The following is a 19,569-nucleotide window of genomic DNA, read 5'->3' on the forward strand; positions in this document are numbered from 1 at the left end:
TATTTCAAGCATACGATTTTTTGACCTGTCTTTTCTTGTTTTCCAGTATTTGTCAGAAAATAAGTCTAATTTTGAAGAAAAATAAGCTGAAACAGTTAAATCTAAAATGCGCAACAATGCTAATCTTCTACATCCATCGATTTTCTACCGTAGAAGAAAAGTAATCTTGAGGATGTATTTCGAACAGATACAATACTTAAAAGTAGAATATCAATAAAGAATATTATTGCCAATCAGGCAAACTGAAAATGGCTGTCAAGAGGATCAGTTTTGAACAGGTTTTGACTGAATCCTATGTGCAGGGCCGATGGCCAGCCACTAGAAGGCGACAGACTGCAACAAATCAACTGACTTCCCTGAACGTCAAGGGACTTCAGGTTCAACAAGTTTTCATACAGATAAATCAGAGCTGCGTTTGGGCGATCTAAAACACGACACACACACACACACACACACACACACAGGTCTGGCAGGCTGTGTCCACCCGGAGGCAGCAGCCAGAGGCCAATAGCCTCAAGAGTAAGTTGTGAGTTATTTTGATTTTTTTTTTTTTTTTTGGGAGGGGGAGGGTGTTTGGGGTATGCTTCCTTTTTCTGATTCCAGCAAATAGAGGAGAAAATGAGAGTGGCAGCCAGGTGTGACGGAGGCCTTTATCTGACAGTTCACTCGTTATTACAGAACTGATCACACAACTGATGTGCGGCTGATGGGGGCGGCTGCGGGCCAGGTGATAAAGCGCATTGCTCTCCAATAGAACAGTTGGCGGTTTGATTTCCGGCTCCTCCTTTCCTCGAGCCGAAGTGTCCTTGGGCAAGACATTGAACCCCAAATTGCTCACAATGGCCTGGTAAGCGCCTCGCATGGCAGCTCTTCTGTCGTGTGTGTGTGTGTGTGTTTGAATGCATCAATTGTAAAGCACTTTGAAACGTCAAGATCATAAAAAGTGTTATATAATTGGAGACCATTCGTGCCCACCATTATTAAACACTTGAGTTTTTTTCTTCACTACAGATATAAAGGATACTTTATATTTATAAGTATTTTCCACAGCTTTTATACTATGTGTATATTCTGTTGTTTGGTATCATCTAACGCATATTTAGAACTGATAAGTTTTTTAAATTTTTATTTTGCTTGTTAGTAAGCTAAATATGACACCTGAAATATTTCTAAATTTAATCTTATGATCCAATTTCTCTCTTTAATTACATGCTTGGTGTGATAAATAGGAGTTCCTCCGGAGCTTTTTTTGAGGGCAAGAAGTTGTGCAAGAACTCAATCAGACCGGAAATATTTCCCCACATGCTGTGGGAGCGGGGAGGTTTGACATTAATAACCTGCAATGGGGAAAAAAAAAAAAAGACTTCAGAAATAATTACACTTTGAGCTCTTTAATTACACACTTCAAGCTGTGAATGGGACTGGCGTCAGCAGAGGGATGGCGAGCTGCTGGGAGACCGGCAGAGACGACAGCGAGGGGGAGGGAAACTAAGACGATTCGCGACAGGGAGGTAGACTGACATCCAGAATCACATTTTTGTGCAATTCTACTCCACAGATTTGATTGATATTTCAAAATATTATTGGAACATATTAAAGATTAAGGTTCAATGATTTGAGAATTTTAAATATTTTAGTTTTTCACACCTGGTCTGTCTTTTTGGGTCAATTTTTTTCTGGATTCTCCAAAGCTTTTTATATTTCATGAACGAAATACCTGATTGCATCGTTGTTTTTTTTGTTTTTTAAATCTAACTTTTTTTGTACTTTGTTCCAAGTGCTAGGATGTAGGTGAAAGGTCAAAGGTGAAGACGGTAGAAGTCAAAGACGTTCTTGAGCATTCATAAAGAACGCCTGCTTTCTCTTGGTGTGAACGTAGCCGAAAGCAGAAGCAGCAGCAGACGTTTCAGGTTCAGGAAATTGCACGGGGAGATGAGAGATAACCTGCCGACCCTCACCGCAGCAGCCATCAACACTGACATCATCATCATTGTTGTTGCCTCAGGCCAGCAACCTGCGCTCAAGGTACAAACTGAGCAGACACGGTTTATAAGCTCTGTACGCTACAACTCATAAAATCCCACTATTAGCAATTCAGAGCCTTCTGGTAAAAATATGAAGGACAACATTCAGCACAATAAAATGTCCTAGAAACACCTTGGGAGAAATTTAAAGTTGCTCTGGTCTTTTCAAAAGTAAAAAAAAAGTGTTGTTTTTTTTTTTTTAAGAGAATAAATCTTTTCCCCTCCAAACAACTTTTTTTTAGTAAGAATCTGAACCAAAGGAGATTTGAGTTCCCTGATTTATTTCTCTAAAGTATAACATTTAAATTGAAATAGACACACAGAGTAGATACTTTAACTAAATCCCAAACCCCGAATCATATGTTCCTCTCCCTGCTCCTCTGTCCTCACTTCAACACCATGTCCCCCCCCCCCTTTTTAAAAAAAAAAACAAAAAACAAACTGTGTCCATTTTTTGTTTTTTTGTGTGCCAACCTGACAGCAGCTGAACTCTGACCTTTGACCCCCTCGACAGGTCAGGAAATCGAATTTGATCGATCAAGGTCGAGCGAATTCAGCTCACGCGTTGCCCGAGTCTGTTCTCTGTTGTATCACATCCCATCCTGCTTGGCCCCGGAGGCCATAGGTTCCGCCCCAAATCTGTTGAACGATACGTTCCTGGTGGTTTATCAAGCGAGGTTGTCGGTTTAACGGCCACGACCGGCTTGGCAGGAAACAAATTGACATTGAAATCATCAAAACAAACAAACCGCTCGCCAGATTTAACTACAATGCTTGTTTTGGGGGATGGTGAACTGACAGCAGATCATGACAAGACAAAGTAAAGTCTCAGCATCAGGACGAGATTCATCATCATCATCATTATCATCATTATTATCTTATAACTGTCAGCTGATGGAACAGCTCCATGCTGATGATGTAATCCTAGCCCTGCTTGCCACAGGATATGAAAGATGAGGCGATCAGACTCACAACACCCTCAGCCAGGAAACCTGTTTATTTGATCAAGAGAGTGTGTGTGTGTGTGTGTGAGAGAGAGAAGACCATCAGACAATTATATGACTCACCAATGACTTTTGATAGTTTTACAAAAACAGTAGATAGAAATTTCAATGGTACTAACTCAAGTTAGTCTGTGATATCAGGGACCAGTCCAGCTGGAGGACCAGGATTTGGACCCGCGCCCTCCGAGGAGTCCAGAAGGGTCCTGATCCTCCACATGTAGACTGAAAACAAGGGAAACTCATCAGCCAGGAGAAAGACCCGGCGCTCCAGTTGACCAGGGAAGTCCGGCTCTTCCATCTCCACGCCGCCTGCTGTCCCCCACATCCTCAGGAGATGCTCCACTATTATGAAAAGGTGGCAGGAGTTCTGGTACTGGTCCACTGGGAAGGCGTCAAGACCCCTGTTGTCCTGTGGACACACAGCGACCACTGAGCGGGCAGGTACAAGTACACTGATACCTTAACTTACGAGTTTAATTTGTTGCTTGGCCGAGCTCGTAACTCAATTTGTTCAGATATCAAATCCAATTTCCTCATTAAACTGTACTGAAACACAATTAATCCATTCCAGCCTCCCCAGTTTTTGTTATGAATTTTTCAATAAGAAAAATTTACTTTGGAAATAACTAAACTTTAAAAAATAATTCGTAATAAAAGAGACTGAAGAAAGCCAATTATAATAATTGTATTTACCTTGAAGATTGGACGAAGATGGCGGTGGCAGGGGAGGTGGTTGGGGGCCTTTTTTCATTTGGTGTTACTTCACTTACTTCCTTCACACTTAATGCTACAATGTGTTACTAAATTTAAGTTGTACACGATGCTACACTTTATCACTCAATTTCATTTAGCAACGGAGTGAATACCGCTCCTCATTTCACACAGACCGGCTTTGAATGACTCTTCCGATGCCTCGTCCGTTAACGTTCCCACCATTTTCAGCACCAAATCCCTGTAAATGTCTCCTGCCTTCTCACAGCAGACGCTCCTGGTCACTGCATTTCACCAAAACAACTTTTCTATCTCTTCATGGAGAAGTCCAAATCGTGCACACTTTGCTCATGTTTTTCTCTGAGCTACCTAGGCAAGCGGCGCATCTGTTTTTAAATGCCATTTCACGGACAGCGACGGCCAAGCCAGCGTCAAACGCTCATCCCGGTCACTTGCAACTCGGACCTCTGCTCGTATCATGAAGCAGAACAAAAATAAATTTGACTAAGCGACAGCTCCAGTCTCCGAAAATTCGTAAGTTGCACATGCGCTTGAAATAAAGTCGGCGCCATGTCCGGCTCAGCCGGCAGGGGGAGATGGATTCTAACAGTCACTGTCAGTTGCCGTGTTTGCTGTCAGTTAGCATAACAAACTCATGTGTTATTCCCGAGCTGATGAGCTCCTCTGCAAGAAAACAAAGATTCGCTTCTTCCTGCTGGAAACCATTACTTAGAAAATGAATAACAACGTCAGCTTTGAAGACTTTCTGCGGGGGGGAAAAAAAAGGTGTTTATCGGCGCAAAAAAACCCAAGTTTCAGTCAGATGGAGACAAAACTGACCATGAAGAGATGATAATGTTGATACACTCTGTCTCTGAGCAGGATGACCAGCTTGGAGCTGCAGTGAACCCCCCACACACACACACACTGTTCCACAAGGTTCACACTGTCCTTTCGCTACTCTCGTTTTCGGAATCCTCAGACACAAAGATATTGTCGACTCGACATCAAACCCTTACATAACGAAATGATAAACATTCCCGCAACAAAGAGTCAGTGATCGCAAAGTACAATTTTCAGTTCAGTTTTTCGTAAACCCATGACAACTGTCAGACGAATGAGCCTTATTCGAGCTGATGATTTATGTGAGGCACCGTCGTCTCACACTGATTACTGAACAAACACGATTATTCACATGAATCTAGGGGGCTGAGTGTGTGTGTGTGTGTTTCTGTATGAGTTATCAGGGAGGAAAACAACCACCAGATGGCTGTCAGGTCTTCCTCCAGGCTACAATCAACTAACAGAATGTGACGCCGCACACACACACACACAAACACACTCTCTCTCACACACACACACACACACACACAAAAAGACTGTTTGTGGTTCTGAGCTCCATTTTGGAGTAACTGTTGAACTCCCAGAAGAATGGAATTGAACCTTCAGGTCATGTGAGTTAATGACAGGGCCTTCTCCTGTCTCACCACAGATCAAAAAATTCTGTGTTGTTATGAAGAGGCGAGGGACGGAGCTTGCTCATCGGAGGCTCCGGACGGACGGACGGATAGACAGTGGGTGTGTTTCAGTGTGTAACCCACTATTTGGGTTGCCAAAGAAACAAAAAAACGTACATGGATTAGTCTCCTTGTTTGCGTCAGCGCGTTACAAAGAAACGAGCTCACGGCGACGGGGGAAAAAAAAAAAAACGTGTGACCGGCTCCTCGTCCTCGAACTACTTTGCGAGGCGGAAGAACACACTGCTGACACGCTCTTTTGTAGCTGATAATTATCTTTTCACCTTCAATGAGTCAGAGATAAGGGTTCTTTAGCTACAGCTGCTTTGTGAGCGCCTGCACACACAGACACACACACACATGCACACACAGCTGAACGCTGGTAAATTACAGAGACCAAGCAAAGTAAATTGCGAAACAAAGAGCTTGTCTCTCACTGTCGACAGACAGAAGTTTCCGCTCGTCCTGTCAGTCCTGATACCTTCATTGCCTCTCCTGGTTCTCCGCTCCTTTCACGACAACAGCCGAGCGTCCGATCAGCACCTTTGTCTCCGCTTGCCTTTTATGAACTTGGGATTTGTTTCAGGTCTGTCTATCAAATCCAGGTGTGTTTTTTTTTTTTTTTTTTTTAAATCTCACCATCACGGCTGTCAGGAGAATGTCAAGCTGTTCAGAAGGCCAGCGGGAGATGGGAAGATTAACGTCTGGCTCTGGGATGAGAGTGACGTGAAGTCTACACCCTCCGCCGCTCTCTCTCTCACTCACACACACACACACAACCCCAGACTACTTTTTCAAATAGACTTTAAGCTGCTTGACAAAACAGAGTCTCCCCTGAGCACCCTCGACTGCGTATATATTTTCAGCAAATAAAAATGACGGGATTACCTCGCCATCTCTTGCCACCTTTGTTGACTTGAGGGCAGTATATTCTTCGGACGACTTTGAGTGCGCCGGAGATCTCTAACTTTGAAACCCTACCAGACCTGGTATCAGGCTCTAAACCCAGACCCGCCCTCTCTGATCCTCTTTCCAGCGAGACCTCTGGCTCCAGGTGGCTCCGTAGAACAGTGACTTACGAGTTTAATTCCTTCCGTGACTGAGCTCATAACTCAATTTGCTCGTGTATCAAATCTCCCCATTGAAATGAATTGAAACACTATAAATCCGTTCTAGCCCCCCCCCCCTCCGTTTTTAAAATTAGGGAAATGTACATTATTAACTATGTTTAAGAAAATAAAAATATGTAATAAAAGAGAATGTAAAGATATAAACTGTTTTTTAATGTGTATTTACCTTGCAGATCAGACAAAGATTGCTTAATTTACTTACCTTCGCTGCCCACTTAATGCTTATTGCTAAATGTGACTTGCACACCGTGCTTCACTTTATGGCTAAAATTCATTCAGCAACGAAATGATTGTTGGATTTAACTATGCAGTTTTTAAAACAATCAAACTGTCTTCGACTGGCTTTGAATGACTTTTTAACCTCGTCCGTTGACGTTCTTGCCATCTGCCGCACAAAATCCCCATGAATGTGTGTTCCTTCTCATGGATGATGCTCTCAGTCACGGTATCACAACAACAACAACAACTTCGCCATCTGTCCATGGACAAGTCAACACACGCACTCCTCGCTCAGGTTTCTTCATGACTTTCATGGGGCTACACAGTGGCGGCGGCGCGTCTTACTGTTCTTCAACTTCACAAACAGCGGCATCCATGTCGGTATCATAAGCTCATCCCACTCGCTTGTAACTCGGATCTTGGCTCACCAAGGCAAAATAGAAAAATCGTACGTTGATTCATTCGTAAGTCAAGGTTTAACTGTGTTGTCAAGTTATCCGATGAGCAGAGCTGCGGGCCAACCCGCCGGTTGAAAGACGTCTCGGCAGCTCCACGCTCACGTACTTGAGAAGCACCTGTCTGAGAGATTTCCGTCGGCGTTCAGGGCCCGTCCTTGCACCGAGACTGAGAGGCGGTGAACAAGGCGAGATATCGACCGTTTCCACCCGACTGCTTCTGCTTTCAGACCTCAGCACAGCTTTTGACTCTATTGATCGGATCCATCCTAAGAGTGTCTTTTCAAGGCCAACTTTGCATTGCCGAGCCCGGATTGTTACCGCGTTCACTGTAAGAACAGTGTGCTTTCTATGATAATATCTGTAATATAGGAGCTTAAAATCTGTAAAGGGACTGGAGAGCGTAATCGGATGGGATGCTTTTCATTTCCGTGCCTCTGCTGTGTTTTGAGAAACAGGAGGAGAAGGAGGCGGCGGCGGCGGCATGGAGGTGGTGTCGCCGCTGACCAGCCCGCCCTCTGACTTTCGTACATGACGGCAGACAGATGGTGAAGCTGATCTGTATGCGGTGCTGCTGCAAGGACAGAGGCAGCAGAATACAGCACCTCTGCGGCTGTTAGCCACTGACACACACACACACACACACACACACACACTCCGCGGAGCAGGCTGGTAACACACACTACTGCCACATCTATCACTAAAGGTCAACCCAACGAGTATCAACGGATATCCAAATAGTTACATCTGGAAGTATACAGTTCTATTTATTGTGACTTTCCTAACGCTAAGCCCCGCGCCCTTTTTTTAAATTGTTAAATAGTTTTTCCTCTCAATCAAGTCTTTCAAAAATTAGAAGTGAGAATAAAATATTTTCAAATCCTCAGAAGTAATAAAATTCAAGCGTAACCTTGGTTCTCTTTCCTCTGCATTTCCCAGAAAATCAGCAGGTAGCAGGTTTTACCGGATTTGAAAATGAAAAAAAGTTTAAAAAAAAAAAAAAAAAAGGACCAAAAGATAAGAATCTCAGAAATTGTGGCGAGAAGCATTGTGTCCAATGGCTGATGGAGAGGAGAGACCGTCCTCTGGAAAGGGCTGAGTCAGCGAGGGTCCTGGACAGATGGTGCACCTGCCTCTACTCGCTCTGTGTGTGTGTGTGTGTGTGTGTGTGTGTGTGTGTCACGTGTGGGCTGACCCCCATCCGCGTCTAACTGCTGCTCCGGGATTTAACTGCGACCGGAACGTCACGGTAAATAAAGCATTCATTCCTCAACCCCACTCTGCGCGGCAGCGGGGAATTCCACCCTCACACAGGTGGTTTGGGAGGAGAAAATCAGCCGAAAATCACCTGAGGGATCAAACCATCAGATTCCTCAAAAAAATACAAAAACAAAATTTTTCTACCTTCTTTAGATGTTTCTTGTTGTTGAAATTTGAATATCTTTTTGATAATTTCATTGTTAATTTCTTTCTAATTTTTAGTTAGTTTAATTAATAATTTAGTTTCAGATAACTTTTTGCTGATTTTTCCTCTTTTTTTTTTTCCTTTTTCTTCTACACATTTCTGATTTAATCTTTTAGCCACTGTCTGCCAGTTATTTGATGACTGTTTAATGCCATGAGCATCTGAATTATTAATTCCAGAAGTGAATTAAATGCAGGGCTTTTCGATAACACACAGAAACCAGGTGACTGTGTGAGGACGTCCGGTGTCTCCATGGAAACGCTGGCATTCTGGACAAAGTGGAAATCTAATTTGTTTTTGCCAAAACACAACTGTAAGGATAAATAAACCCCTAACACTTCACAGAACCCGTGGGGCAGAATTAGACGCAAATTACTTGCAAACTTTGCAATTAATTAATAGGATTAATGCATCAAATTACTAGGAAAAAAAACCCTATTTTTTCCATAAAATTTGCTGGAAATGAATAAACACAAATAGGCACAGTGACACCGGGGTGATCTGATTCCTCATGATACACCGGTTGCCTCCCACACTCTATATGAGGTGTGAACAATGAATGAATGAATGGATTGTATGTCTCCATATATGAGGTGTGAATGAGTGAATGAATGGTTGGACAATCGGCATTGATAATGAATGAATGAATGAATAAAAAGTGGAACGTCTCATTGGTTTAAAATGTAAACCTGTGCTAAGATTTCAAGGTGATTCAGAACCATTGTCAAACATTTAACATTGTATTCTCACAATCGGTTTATGAGCCAGTATTGTTATGTTTGTGTGTGTGTGGTTGACAAATAAAGGATTGAGTTTAACACCTCAAGTTTCAATAGACAAACTTTATCTCATCCACCCAGGAGCCCACTGCTTCAGGGCTCAACCAGTTCCCAACCAGTTTTAACACGTTACTTCAAAACTCCAAAGCTTTAGGAAAGTTCATCAACAATTCACAAACTGATTCTGAGACAATTTCCTGTAGACTTCCTTTGATACCATTTTTATGTGACATTTTTTGCTGACTTTTAAGGGTTTTTGCTGCATCGTTCTTATTTTTTACTACGAATTCTTGAATGATTTTGCATGAGCTATGGGGGAACTTTCTTTCTTTATTTCTTAATAATAATATCTCATATATATTTTAGGATGGCCCCGTCTGCTTTTATACCTGACTATGTTTTCCTATAAATCTGAAAACAACAAACCAGATTTTCAGTGTCAGGAAAAAAAAGACACAAACCTGGTCATCGCAATATTATCTGATATCAGATCAATATTAACAATAAGATTTTAAATACCTTGTGATCTTATAACCTCTTTCTGGAGTGAATTCTTTCCTCAGATGAGTGAAATGTGCAAGCTTTTTCCCAGATTAGAATCAATATTTAAAAACAGAGGGTAAATTTGCATTATAAAATGCGCTTGAAAACAAAAACTGCCAGGAACTACTTGGGAAACTGGAGAAATCCGCGAGGCGGTTTTACCTGGACGGTGAGCCATAACTGGTCGGTCAGGTGGGTGAGCAGAGTTAGGACGCGCCGCAGCATGAAGGATTTACACAGTCGACAACCCGCCAAAATAAGGAAACACTGTCTGAGTGTGTCTGCAGTCCGATGCTGGAAGGAGGTGAAAAAGAAACCAAAAATATGGGTTATTTTGTATCATCATGACGATTTATTCTAATTTATTATAATCTCTGTTTTATAACACATCTCCCGTTCTCTTTATCAGTTTTTTTTTAATGTAACTACGTCTCCCTTTTCTGTTTTGAATATCATTACATACCAGGCTTTAAAACTGGGACTTCATGACCAAACTCTGTAAATCCCTTTTTTCATCAGGACATTAGATGACTTTGCACGAGAAAATAAAGACCATAAAACACCATCAGGACTTCTTCTTTTTTTTTTTTTAAATCAGCTGAAATCAATCATCTGTTTATTACCGAACATTTAAATGACTGACAAGAAAATGAAAGTCATAAATACAGTTACATCCTGTTACTCATGTAGCTATTATAAATCAGATCTATGTTGATGAATGATAACGACTGATATATTGATTGAGATCATTGCGTTGCAGAGTGAATATCAAACACTGGCAGAGGGTTTCTTTGTAAGCAATTAATTAAGAGGCCAGAATAAGTCTGTTGGTCCTGCTGCTCGTAAACAGGATCAATAATCAATAATAAGCCTTCGCGGGGAACAGTTGACTAAACATTTTTTTCCATGATTTGAAGAAACTTCGCGAGGGGATAATCTCGTCACGAGGGGAGCAGCTTGTGATCCACCGTCCGACAGCTGGAGTTTTCGTCCTCTTCCCCGAACACAAACATGCTCTAAATACCCTAAATACCCCAAAATCGTTCAGCTGCCTATCAGAGATCATATGCTCTCTATGATCGCGACACACATACTTTCACCTCCTCTCACCGCCATTTGCAAGCACATATTTTTTTAGATTACTTCCTAACAAAATCTGTGTCAATGTTTTTGCTATTTGTTTTCAATAAGTGAAGTTTACTTTGTAAAATTTTCAGAAACTTTTTTTTCCTCAAGATATATTCGTGGTGCTGTCTTTGTGAGTAGTACATAATTGAGGCGTTGTTTGAGAATATCCGAGGGAAGGGCTGTTCAGGAACATATTTTATTTATATTCAGGGAGTTCCTTGCTATACACATACTAAATATACAATGTTTTTTCATTTTGGTGTAATATTTCATATAATGATGAGACTGAGGCTGATCGTGAGCTCTGCGAAGTTCTAGGTTTTAACATCCCCGCTCCTCCAGACTTTATTAGGATGCAAACTCACATCCGTCAAGATCCTAATTCCTATTCTCCACACCTTGTGGCAGTAACTGTCCTCTAAGGCCCTGCCGTCAACTCTGGGGCTTCACTGTACAGTTTGCTCAGATGACTGAACCCATGACCCGGGTCCAAGCATCGGGGAGGCAATACAAGGGTCTGATCTTCATCTGATCAGAGAGGCGTGGCGACTTCTTCTCAGAGAGTGAAACCGTCACGGAGAAAGAATTAACCCTGCTTCATCCCGAGCTGCTCATTTCTTGGTCAATCACCTGAATGATCTCAAGTTCTTCTTCATCAGAAAAAATAATCTTCATCACTGCGAGTATCAATGCAAAGCCGCTGCAGCGACTGTGTTTCATTCTCAATGAATCTGATGACGCTCCATATTTAAATTATTTATCATGCCATTCTTCAAGCCCACTGACAAACACAGAGGCAATAATGGCGAAGAGGCAGCGAGAGGGAGGATTCATGGAGTCATAAAATGAGCAAGAGAGCAGGATGCAATCTGTGAGGCTGCTATAAAGCTCTGCCGGGAGACACGGGGACGGCAGGTAATGCAGGCAGGGGGGAGTGAAAAGGTGAAGGGAGGCTGAGGAGGCGGGGCCAATCCTACCTATGAGACTGTCATAAAAATGTGCGGGGAGAACAAGAGGCGGGGAGTTGGGGATGAAAAGGGGGAAGGCGGTGAAGAAGTGAGGGGAATTCAATCTACGAGATCATCATAAAGTTCTGCTGTTAGGCAGGAGGGGGGTTGTGAAAAAGTGAGGAGGGAGGGGGGATCTAAAAGGCTGAAAATTAACTCCTTCCAGTAAGCTGGGCAGGAGAGAGACAGGAACCTAGAGGAAAAGGAGGTGAAGAAATAAAAAGGCGAGGAGGAGCATTAACTAAAAAGACAGTTCCAAAGTTCTGCCGGGGAAGAGGAAGAGGTAAAGAGGGTGCGATAGGGAGGAAAGATATTGGAGAGGCGAGGCTAGGAGGAACTGAGAAGGATAGAGGGCAAAGATAAGGTGAGGACTTTCACCGATAGTGAGGGTGTGAGGCGAAGAGGCGGCAGGGAGGTAAGGAGAGAGGGTGAGGAGGGGAGGAGAGACTTGGAGCATCTCAGGCACTCCGTGAACTTCCTAAAGTAGGCAGATTTTACTTTCAAAGATTTGTAAAAGGTTTTAAAATACAAAAATCATAAAATAATTTATATTTTTGGACTCGCTGAAAGTCAAAAGTTACAGTTTGCCTGCTTTTCTACCTGCTTCAAATGCATCAGTGGTGAAGCAAATGACAAGGTGAAGGTCACTAGGCTCACCCGGGGGGGGAGGTTCAGCAACGCGTCCGTCATCTGCCTCAGCGCCGCCTCCAGGTGCTGACTGAACGCCGCCACTGGCAAACTCTCAGCGCAGAGCAACTCTATGCCCTTCACGGCCACCTGGCAGCCCTTCAGGAGGAGGTCGGGGACTCCAGGGGAAAGTGGGTCCCTGAATGCCCCGGCCACCCCCTCCAAAAGCTGGCACACACTGTCCACCAGTACAGAGGCTCCACTCCCATCCGGCCCCAGCCACAGGTCACCGCCCATCACGCACTGTAAGGAACACAGCGTCTGCAGGAAGTGTAGGTGAGGGACGGTGGGGTGGCCTCGGTGGTTTCCACGGCTAATGGAGGGAACAGCTACATCGAGCGGCAGATCGGGGGTTTCTGAGCCCGAGTCGGGTTGGAGGTCAGCGCCAGGGGTCACAGGACCCGCAGTCCAGATGTCCCACCAGCCATCTGCGTCGACTGCAGGGAATGAAATTTTAATCTAAATACAAATTCATAAATACATGATTATATAATATAAATAGGAGTAATATTGTTGTATAAATGACTCCATGTCAAAGAAGTCCCTTGGGAGGATGGAGTATTACAGAGTCAGACCATCTGTCCTCGTGGGTGACACTGAAACTCAACATTGTGAAAGTATTAACTATTAACTGAAACATTACCTTAAATCCACAAAGAAAAACACTTAACTGCAATAATAGACATTGGACATCATTTGGTTCGCTGACCCCTGGGAAGGGGATATATTTATCCATATTTCTTTTGTTATTTAATATGTATTTTATTCTACCCGCTGTCTGTGTGCGGGTGATTGTTTGACCACCCTCAGCATTAATTAACATGTATTCACAATAATTAATGTAAATTAATTATTAAAAAGACAGCTGAACTTGGAGAAGAGAGGCGTCCAAGACACAGTCTTTTATATCCAACAGCACAGTGTGTCACACTAAGTTGGAGCAGACTTTTAATTTAATTAAATGTTTGATGGTGAAAAATGAGGAGAAAAGTTATCCGTTGACCCAAACCAAATTTAATGGGCCAAGGAGCAAAAATACTGGCGGCGAGCCGAACGACTTGACATACACTTGTTTTTACTTCCAGTGATATTCTGTATCCAAGCAACCAAACCAATCCTTTAACATTAACTACAAGCATTAATCAGGTTTGATCAAGTTTTATATTGAATGGATTATGGGGTTACAATATTGTTTGTGACAAATGATATGTATTTCCACCCAGTATAATCCACTCAACAAACAGTTGACTCATTTATTTTTGAAACTTCGGAACTAATAATATAAAATACAGAGGAGAAAAATAATCATAAAAAAAACAATTGCGGCATGTAATTGAAATCAGGATTTTATATGTGAAAGTATCCACAAGTAAAAACACATACTTACACCTACAACCACCCACACATGCTTGCTTCCCTCAGAGCAAAATATTTATGAGATTGTTGATATACTGCTCGATATCAACGTACCATTTATCAACATAATTCTTAACATGATTGATTACGCTACAATTCTCCGGCATGGCGGACTGTGTGTGTGGATGTGTGTTTGTGAGACAGGGAGTTTAAACTCCCACCATGAGCTGCTGCATCAGGTTGCAAAAGGATCTTTTGTGCTTCTGAATGAGAGAATCAACTACTTCATGGCTGATTGATTCCTCTTGGCCTTGAAAAATCTCTTTTTACTTGGACGTATTCTCCCTCCGATCTCTTGGTGGGTTTCAGTAACTCAGTCATGTGTGATGCCACCTACCTGCTACTTTGCTGTCGCCTCGTGAGACTGATGTCATCATGCCGATCAGGCTCTGCTGTTTCAGCCTCAGCACCTCCCTCTGCAGCTCTCTGGCTTTTTCTTCCCAGCTCGCCTCATGGCTCCTCAGCCTGCAGGCCAGCTCCATGGCATGTTCTTCAACGCTCATCCCTGCTGGCCGGCTCCTCGCCACAACCACGGCCAGTGCGAACTGACATTGCTTCAAAAGCCATTCCACCTGTCCTGAAGCAAAGCAGAGAGCAAAAAAAACATGTTGATATAAAGGCAGTATGTCTGACTATGATACCACTTCTTTTATTCTGGTCTTTTATTTTACTGCCTCGTAAAAATTAGGGTTGGGTTAGTTCAGCTAGAATATCTCCCAATGAATAACCACAATTTATTCGGACCATGAGTAAATGAGTGGATATCTATCTTTTCAAAAATTAACTGTTACAAAAATTCATATAATAAGTCCCAAAAAAATCTTACAAATTTACATCAAATCAAGAGTGAAATGAGGAAAGGAATCTTAACACAAATATAGAAAAAACAATTGAAAACCAAGAACCTAAAATAGATAGACATTACTTGAAAACAAGACAATACATTTCCACAAACCAATTTGGGATCACTCATGACCTAGTCAGCTAAAATCGGTTGAGGAATCGATGAGAACGTGATCCAAAAGAGCAGCACATTGTGTGAGACAAAATTAAATATAAAATGGATTAATTGGGATAAATAATCAAAAATCAAATCCCGGAAGTGATCTAACAAAATCACACCAGAAAGCCTTTAAATTATTTTCACAATGTTAGAATAAAAGGTTTGTGAGACTGTCACACAATTAGTATTTATTAGTCAAATACTGATAGCTGATTCAGTGTTCAGATTCAGAAGCTTGTAAAAGGAATAGAATAGAAACTTAATGCTTGGATACATTCTCATTATAAAACTTTTTTTTTAATTATGACAGAATCACTTTAAAAACAGGAAAACATCCATTTTCGTTTGGTTGTTTACCTCATGAATCGCTGACGGTGCTCTGCTAGCACCTGTTCTAAATAGCACCAGCTAGCTTTAAAGGCTTAAGATTATTTTGCAATGATTACAACAATAGCAACAACAAATTTTCAATGAAAACAAATAAGTTTCCTGCCGGTAACTTGTTGACATTTTCTGGTTGTAAACGAACACAAGCGGACAGAAAGACGAACACTAGCTAACGGCGGCTAACGTTAGCTAAACATAGTCACCGGACGCCACAGCGAACATTCGCAGTTCATTCAACCGCTATTGATAAAACCGCTTACACGGCATCTAAAGCACTTGACTCACCCGCTAACGAATTGCGTTCTTCCCGTTTCGAGGAAGATAATGGTAGTTGATTCGACATAGAATTATTTATTCAGCCGTTCCCCCAAAGTTTTGCCAGAATTAATATATAACCGAGATTCCGCGTCTTTAATCATGCAGCCAGTCGAGAGTCCGTTCGCACTGTGTTAGCATCCATTAAAGGAAGAAGTTTTTTTTTCAACAAGTTAAAAAGTGTTTCTACCTCGCTTTTCACACTAAACAGAAAGACCCCAAAAGTCATTTCAAAGAACTGGAAAGTCGCAAAACTGACTTGTTATATTTTTTAAAAGGGGTGATTAGGAACTAACGTGTCAAATTAAAGATGTTACGTCACTTCCGGAAACATGGACGCGCAAGTCAATCAGCTGCTGCACTGATTAATTTATGGAGCCTAAACAAAACTATTCTCGTTTTTGTTTAGAACAAAACAGTTAAGATCTGTAACAATAAATGTATATTTCTAATTCCTCACAATGGTTCCATTGAAAATAGTAATTTATACGACTTCATTAAAATCTTATACGTTTATCTTAACCTTTATGATCCATGGATTGACCACAAAGATCTGCTGATAGGAAACATAAAAAAAAATGGATAATCATTCTCACCACCCTCTCACTTTTCTCATACATCTATTCATGTATGTATGTATCTATCTATATATCTATTCTTCCATCCGTGCACTTACCTGAGGCTATCAGACTTTTTAATTCCTCTTCCCTCAGCCGCAGGGAATCTTCAATCTTTGTAGTTACAGTTAACAGTTAGGACAATTCATATTTCATTGTATTTCTTATTCTTCCTCCTTTCTACTATTATCTATTACTGTTATGTTTTTTTTACATGAAACTCTGGCACAACAATTTCCTTCAGGATAAATAAAGTTGTTCTCATCTCATCTCATTGGTCTATCTGTCCCCCAGTCTGTCCATCTATCCATCCATCAATGAGAAAAGAACACACACTTACAAACACACGGTGGTGCTTTGAGACAGACTCACACTTACAGTAGGTTTCCCCTTTCAGTCAAAATTCAGAGGAAAGCGTTTCTGCTGCGTTCACGCATTATGACATTTCTCCATGTCCTTGCTGCGTCAGAGCAGCAGCCCTGATCACGTCCACCATTTCTTCCCAGTCAGGCTCATTATGTGCAACAGCAGGCGTTATTGCTCTGTTTGTTTGGCTGCGGCCTCGTCACCTCCTACATTATTCATGTCCATTCATGTCACGGCTTCATTTCCATTCTCTCGGCTCTCGGCGTAAAGGGTCAGTGTGTCGAATGGAATATATTCTAGGACGTTGGCGAAGCAGGAGCAGACATTTTTTCAGCGCCATCCAACTGAGGACAGAGTCACAGCTGAGTGAAGTTGTTCCTGCACTGCCAGCTGAAGGCGTGCAGCACCCGGGATGCCCATTTGCCTGGCAGTTTTCAGACCAACTGCTTACTTTTCTCCCACATGTATCCCTATGAAATTTAGTGAAGTTGTCTGATGAAAAAAATTGAGATAAATTAGCGAAAAATTGGAGAAAAATAGACACTATAAGGCAATGTTTGCAGTGCACCATCAGGTTGATAATCTTTTTTTTCCAAATGCACAGGATCAGATTCACTTTCCCTTGACAATTGTTTCAATTTGAGAAAACTAGATTCACCAGGGGGCAGAGAACACTATCCGTGCCAAACATGCAGACTCTCCAAAGAAAGACACCCTCTTCGGATCTAACCTGGGACCTTGAAATATAAAACTGTTATGGTAAAGCGGGCGTCCCTCCAATCAGACGGTGTGGGGTTTGATTCCTCTTGTCTGCACGCCGAAGTGTCCTTGGGCCTGCTTAGCGTCTCACATGGTCGTAATCATTGTGTGTGAATGCTTGAATGTCATCCAGCGTAAAGTATAAAAGTACTCTATGAGTCAATACCATTTATCTTGCGCAGAAATGAGAATGAAAAAAAAAAAAACCTTGCAGAGCAGAAATGTATGCTTTTCCTCACAAAGTTATTAAGATATCAGGAGGTGCGTGTAGCGAAGGATTTTTATATTTGCTGGGGGAGCTTCAAAACTGACAAAGAGCTACAAGTGTAAATTCCAATAAAAAAAGGGGATGGGGACAATCCGTACTGCTCGCCTGAAGGAAGCCTCGCATTTAACAGCAAAATATACGGATGGAAAGAAGAAAGTCAAGCGTCTACACGGTCCTCTGTAACGTGAAGGCGTCTTCCACCGGTCTTTCTATGTCGCGATTGGATTTGATGCAAAAAGCAACACTAATTAATACCCTTCATCTTTAGTTTGTTAAAGTTTTCTCCTGAGGATCTCACCGTACTTGGTCTAGCTGACCCTCGGGTGGTAGATGAAACCCAGGTTACGCTGATAATGGTCAGGTGATCTCTGACTAGTAGCTTCTGCATGTGACTCACGTTTAGGTTTGAGAGTACAGATTCTCTGTGAAATATTAGAATACAGAATCCAAAGTAATGGGACTATTATTATTTATCTCCTGATGCCAGAGCAACACCAAGATGTTCCCTCTTGCCTGAACAAACACTGCTGTTTACTTTAACTCCTCAGAGAGCCTCCCTGTCCAGACGGCGAGGCGGCAGCAGGGGACCGTTTCTCACCGAGCGAAACAGAAGGAATATGTTTTTTGAGCCCGTCGTCTTTAACCTATGATTCTGGCTGATAGATGACGCATTGCATTTTTAAGAAAAAAAAACAGAACAAAACATCAAGATTTGCTGTAAAACCCTGCTTTACCCCGGTTTGGTGCAACAATGTGGCACTGATTCAAAACAAAAAGAAAGAAAGAAGCTTATCTAGTCCCCTGGATGGTGTGTTGTTCCGCAGGCAAGCATTAACAACACAACACTGCAAGCACCGCAAAAAAAGACACTAGCACGTGCAGCTAGCTCTGTTCTGTCTATGCGGTATGAGCATCTTCACTGACAACTAATACATTTCCTCGTGCTTTGTGCCGTCAGCTGATTTTCAGTGTTTCAGCTAACTATCATCTAGAAGCAAGCTGGATGTGTGATCCTGCCGGAAAGAAAATATCGAACCGATCAAACACTGTAGTATGGAAATTCGCTGAATTTGTAGTCCTTTTTGACACGATGCCTTTTCTTTCGTTCAGAATCTGAGTCATAGTTGCTCTTTTCATAAAGTGAATTGCCAGGATACGCGTCAGAGGCTTTACACCTTTGCATCCTCAAGGTTATTCATTTCATCAGAAAATATGTCAAGAAAACTCCGAGACATGTAGCCTTGTTCAGCCTCACAAAAGGCCAGAGCAATGGACGTCCACGAGGTTTTGTGCACGGAGGAAGTGACGCGAGGCTATTTGCTGCAGTTTCCAGAGTGAATAATACATTTAATCTAACTGTTGCCATGTCTGAACTTTCTTCAAGTGTCAGCCAGTGCTGTACGACTGGAGTCAAACCAATGCTGTTAAAGGAATACATTCTTTCAATCTTCATTCATTATCTATACATCTTATCCCGATGATCTTTGAATGAAGGTGTGAATGGCTGTTTTTCCTCTATACGACACGTGAACAGTGTACGTTACTATATGGCGTATGACACGTGAACGCTGGCATACACATGTGCACGAGAACGTGAACGCTTGTATGCCTCCCTATGTGTAATGAGAGGGTGAATGGTTTTATGTATCTATATCAAGAGTGGATGAGAGGGTGGAAAATTGTTGCGTATCCCTCTATATGGCATATGAATGGTTGCACGTCTCTGTATGACAAATGAATGGTTGTATGAGTGAAAGAACGATCATATG

General features: G+C 42.1%; 1 protein-coding gene across 1 annotated transcript; it reads right to left on the bottom strand.

Moving 5' to 3' along the window:
- Window positions 1–3,035: 3,035 nt before the first annotated feature.
- mei4 (meiosis-specific, MEI4 homolog (S. cerevisiae)) lies at window positions 3,036–12,906 on the bottom strand. The gene is made up of 3 exons (XM_086143026.1): window positions 12,640–12,906; window positions 10,010–10,141; window positions 3,036–3,437 (listed from the first exon to the last, which is right to left on the bottom strand). Exons 1-3 carry the CDS (start codon window positions 12,904–12,906, stop codon window positions 3,153–3,155), a joined length of 684 nt encoding a protein of 227 aa, XP_085999152.1. The 3' UTR covers window positions 3,036–3,152.
- Between the last annotated feature and the right edge of the window lie 6,663 nt (window positions 12,907–19,569).

This window comes from Fistularia commersonii, chromosome 36 (genome assembly GCF_037954325.1).
Source record: "Fistularia commersonii isolate RoL2024-O1a breed Wild chromosome 36, RoL_Fcom_v1.0, whole genome shotgun sequence".
NCBI classification, from domain to species: Eukaryota; Metazoa; Chordata; class Actinopteri; order Syngnathiformes; family Fistulariidae; genus Fistularia; species Fistularia commersonii.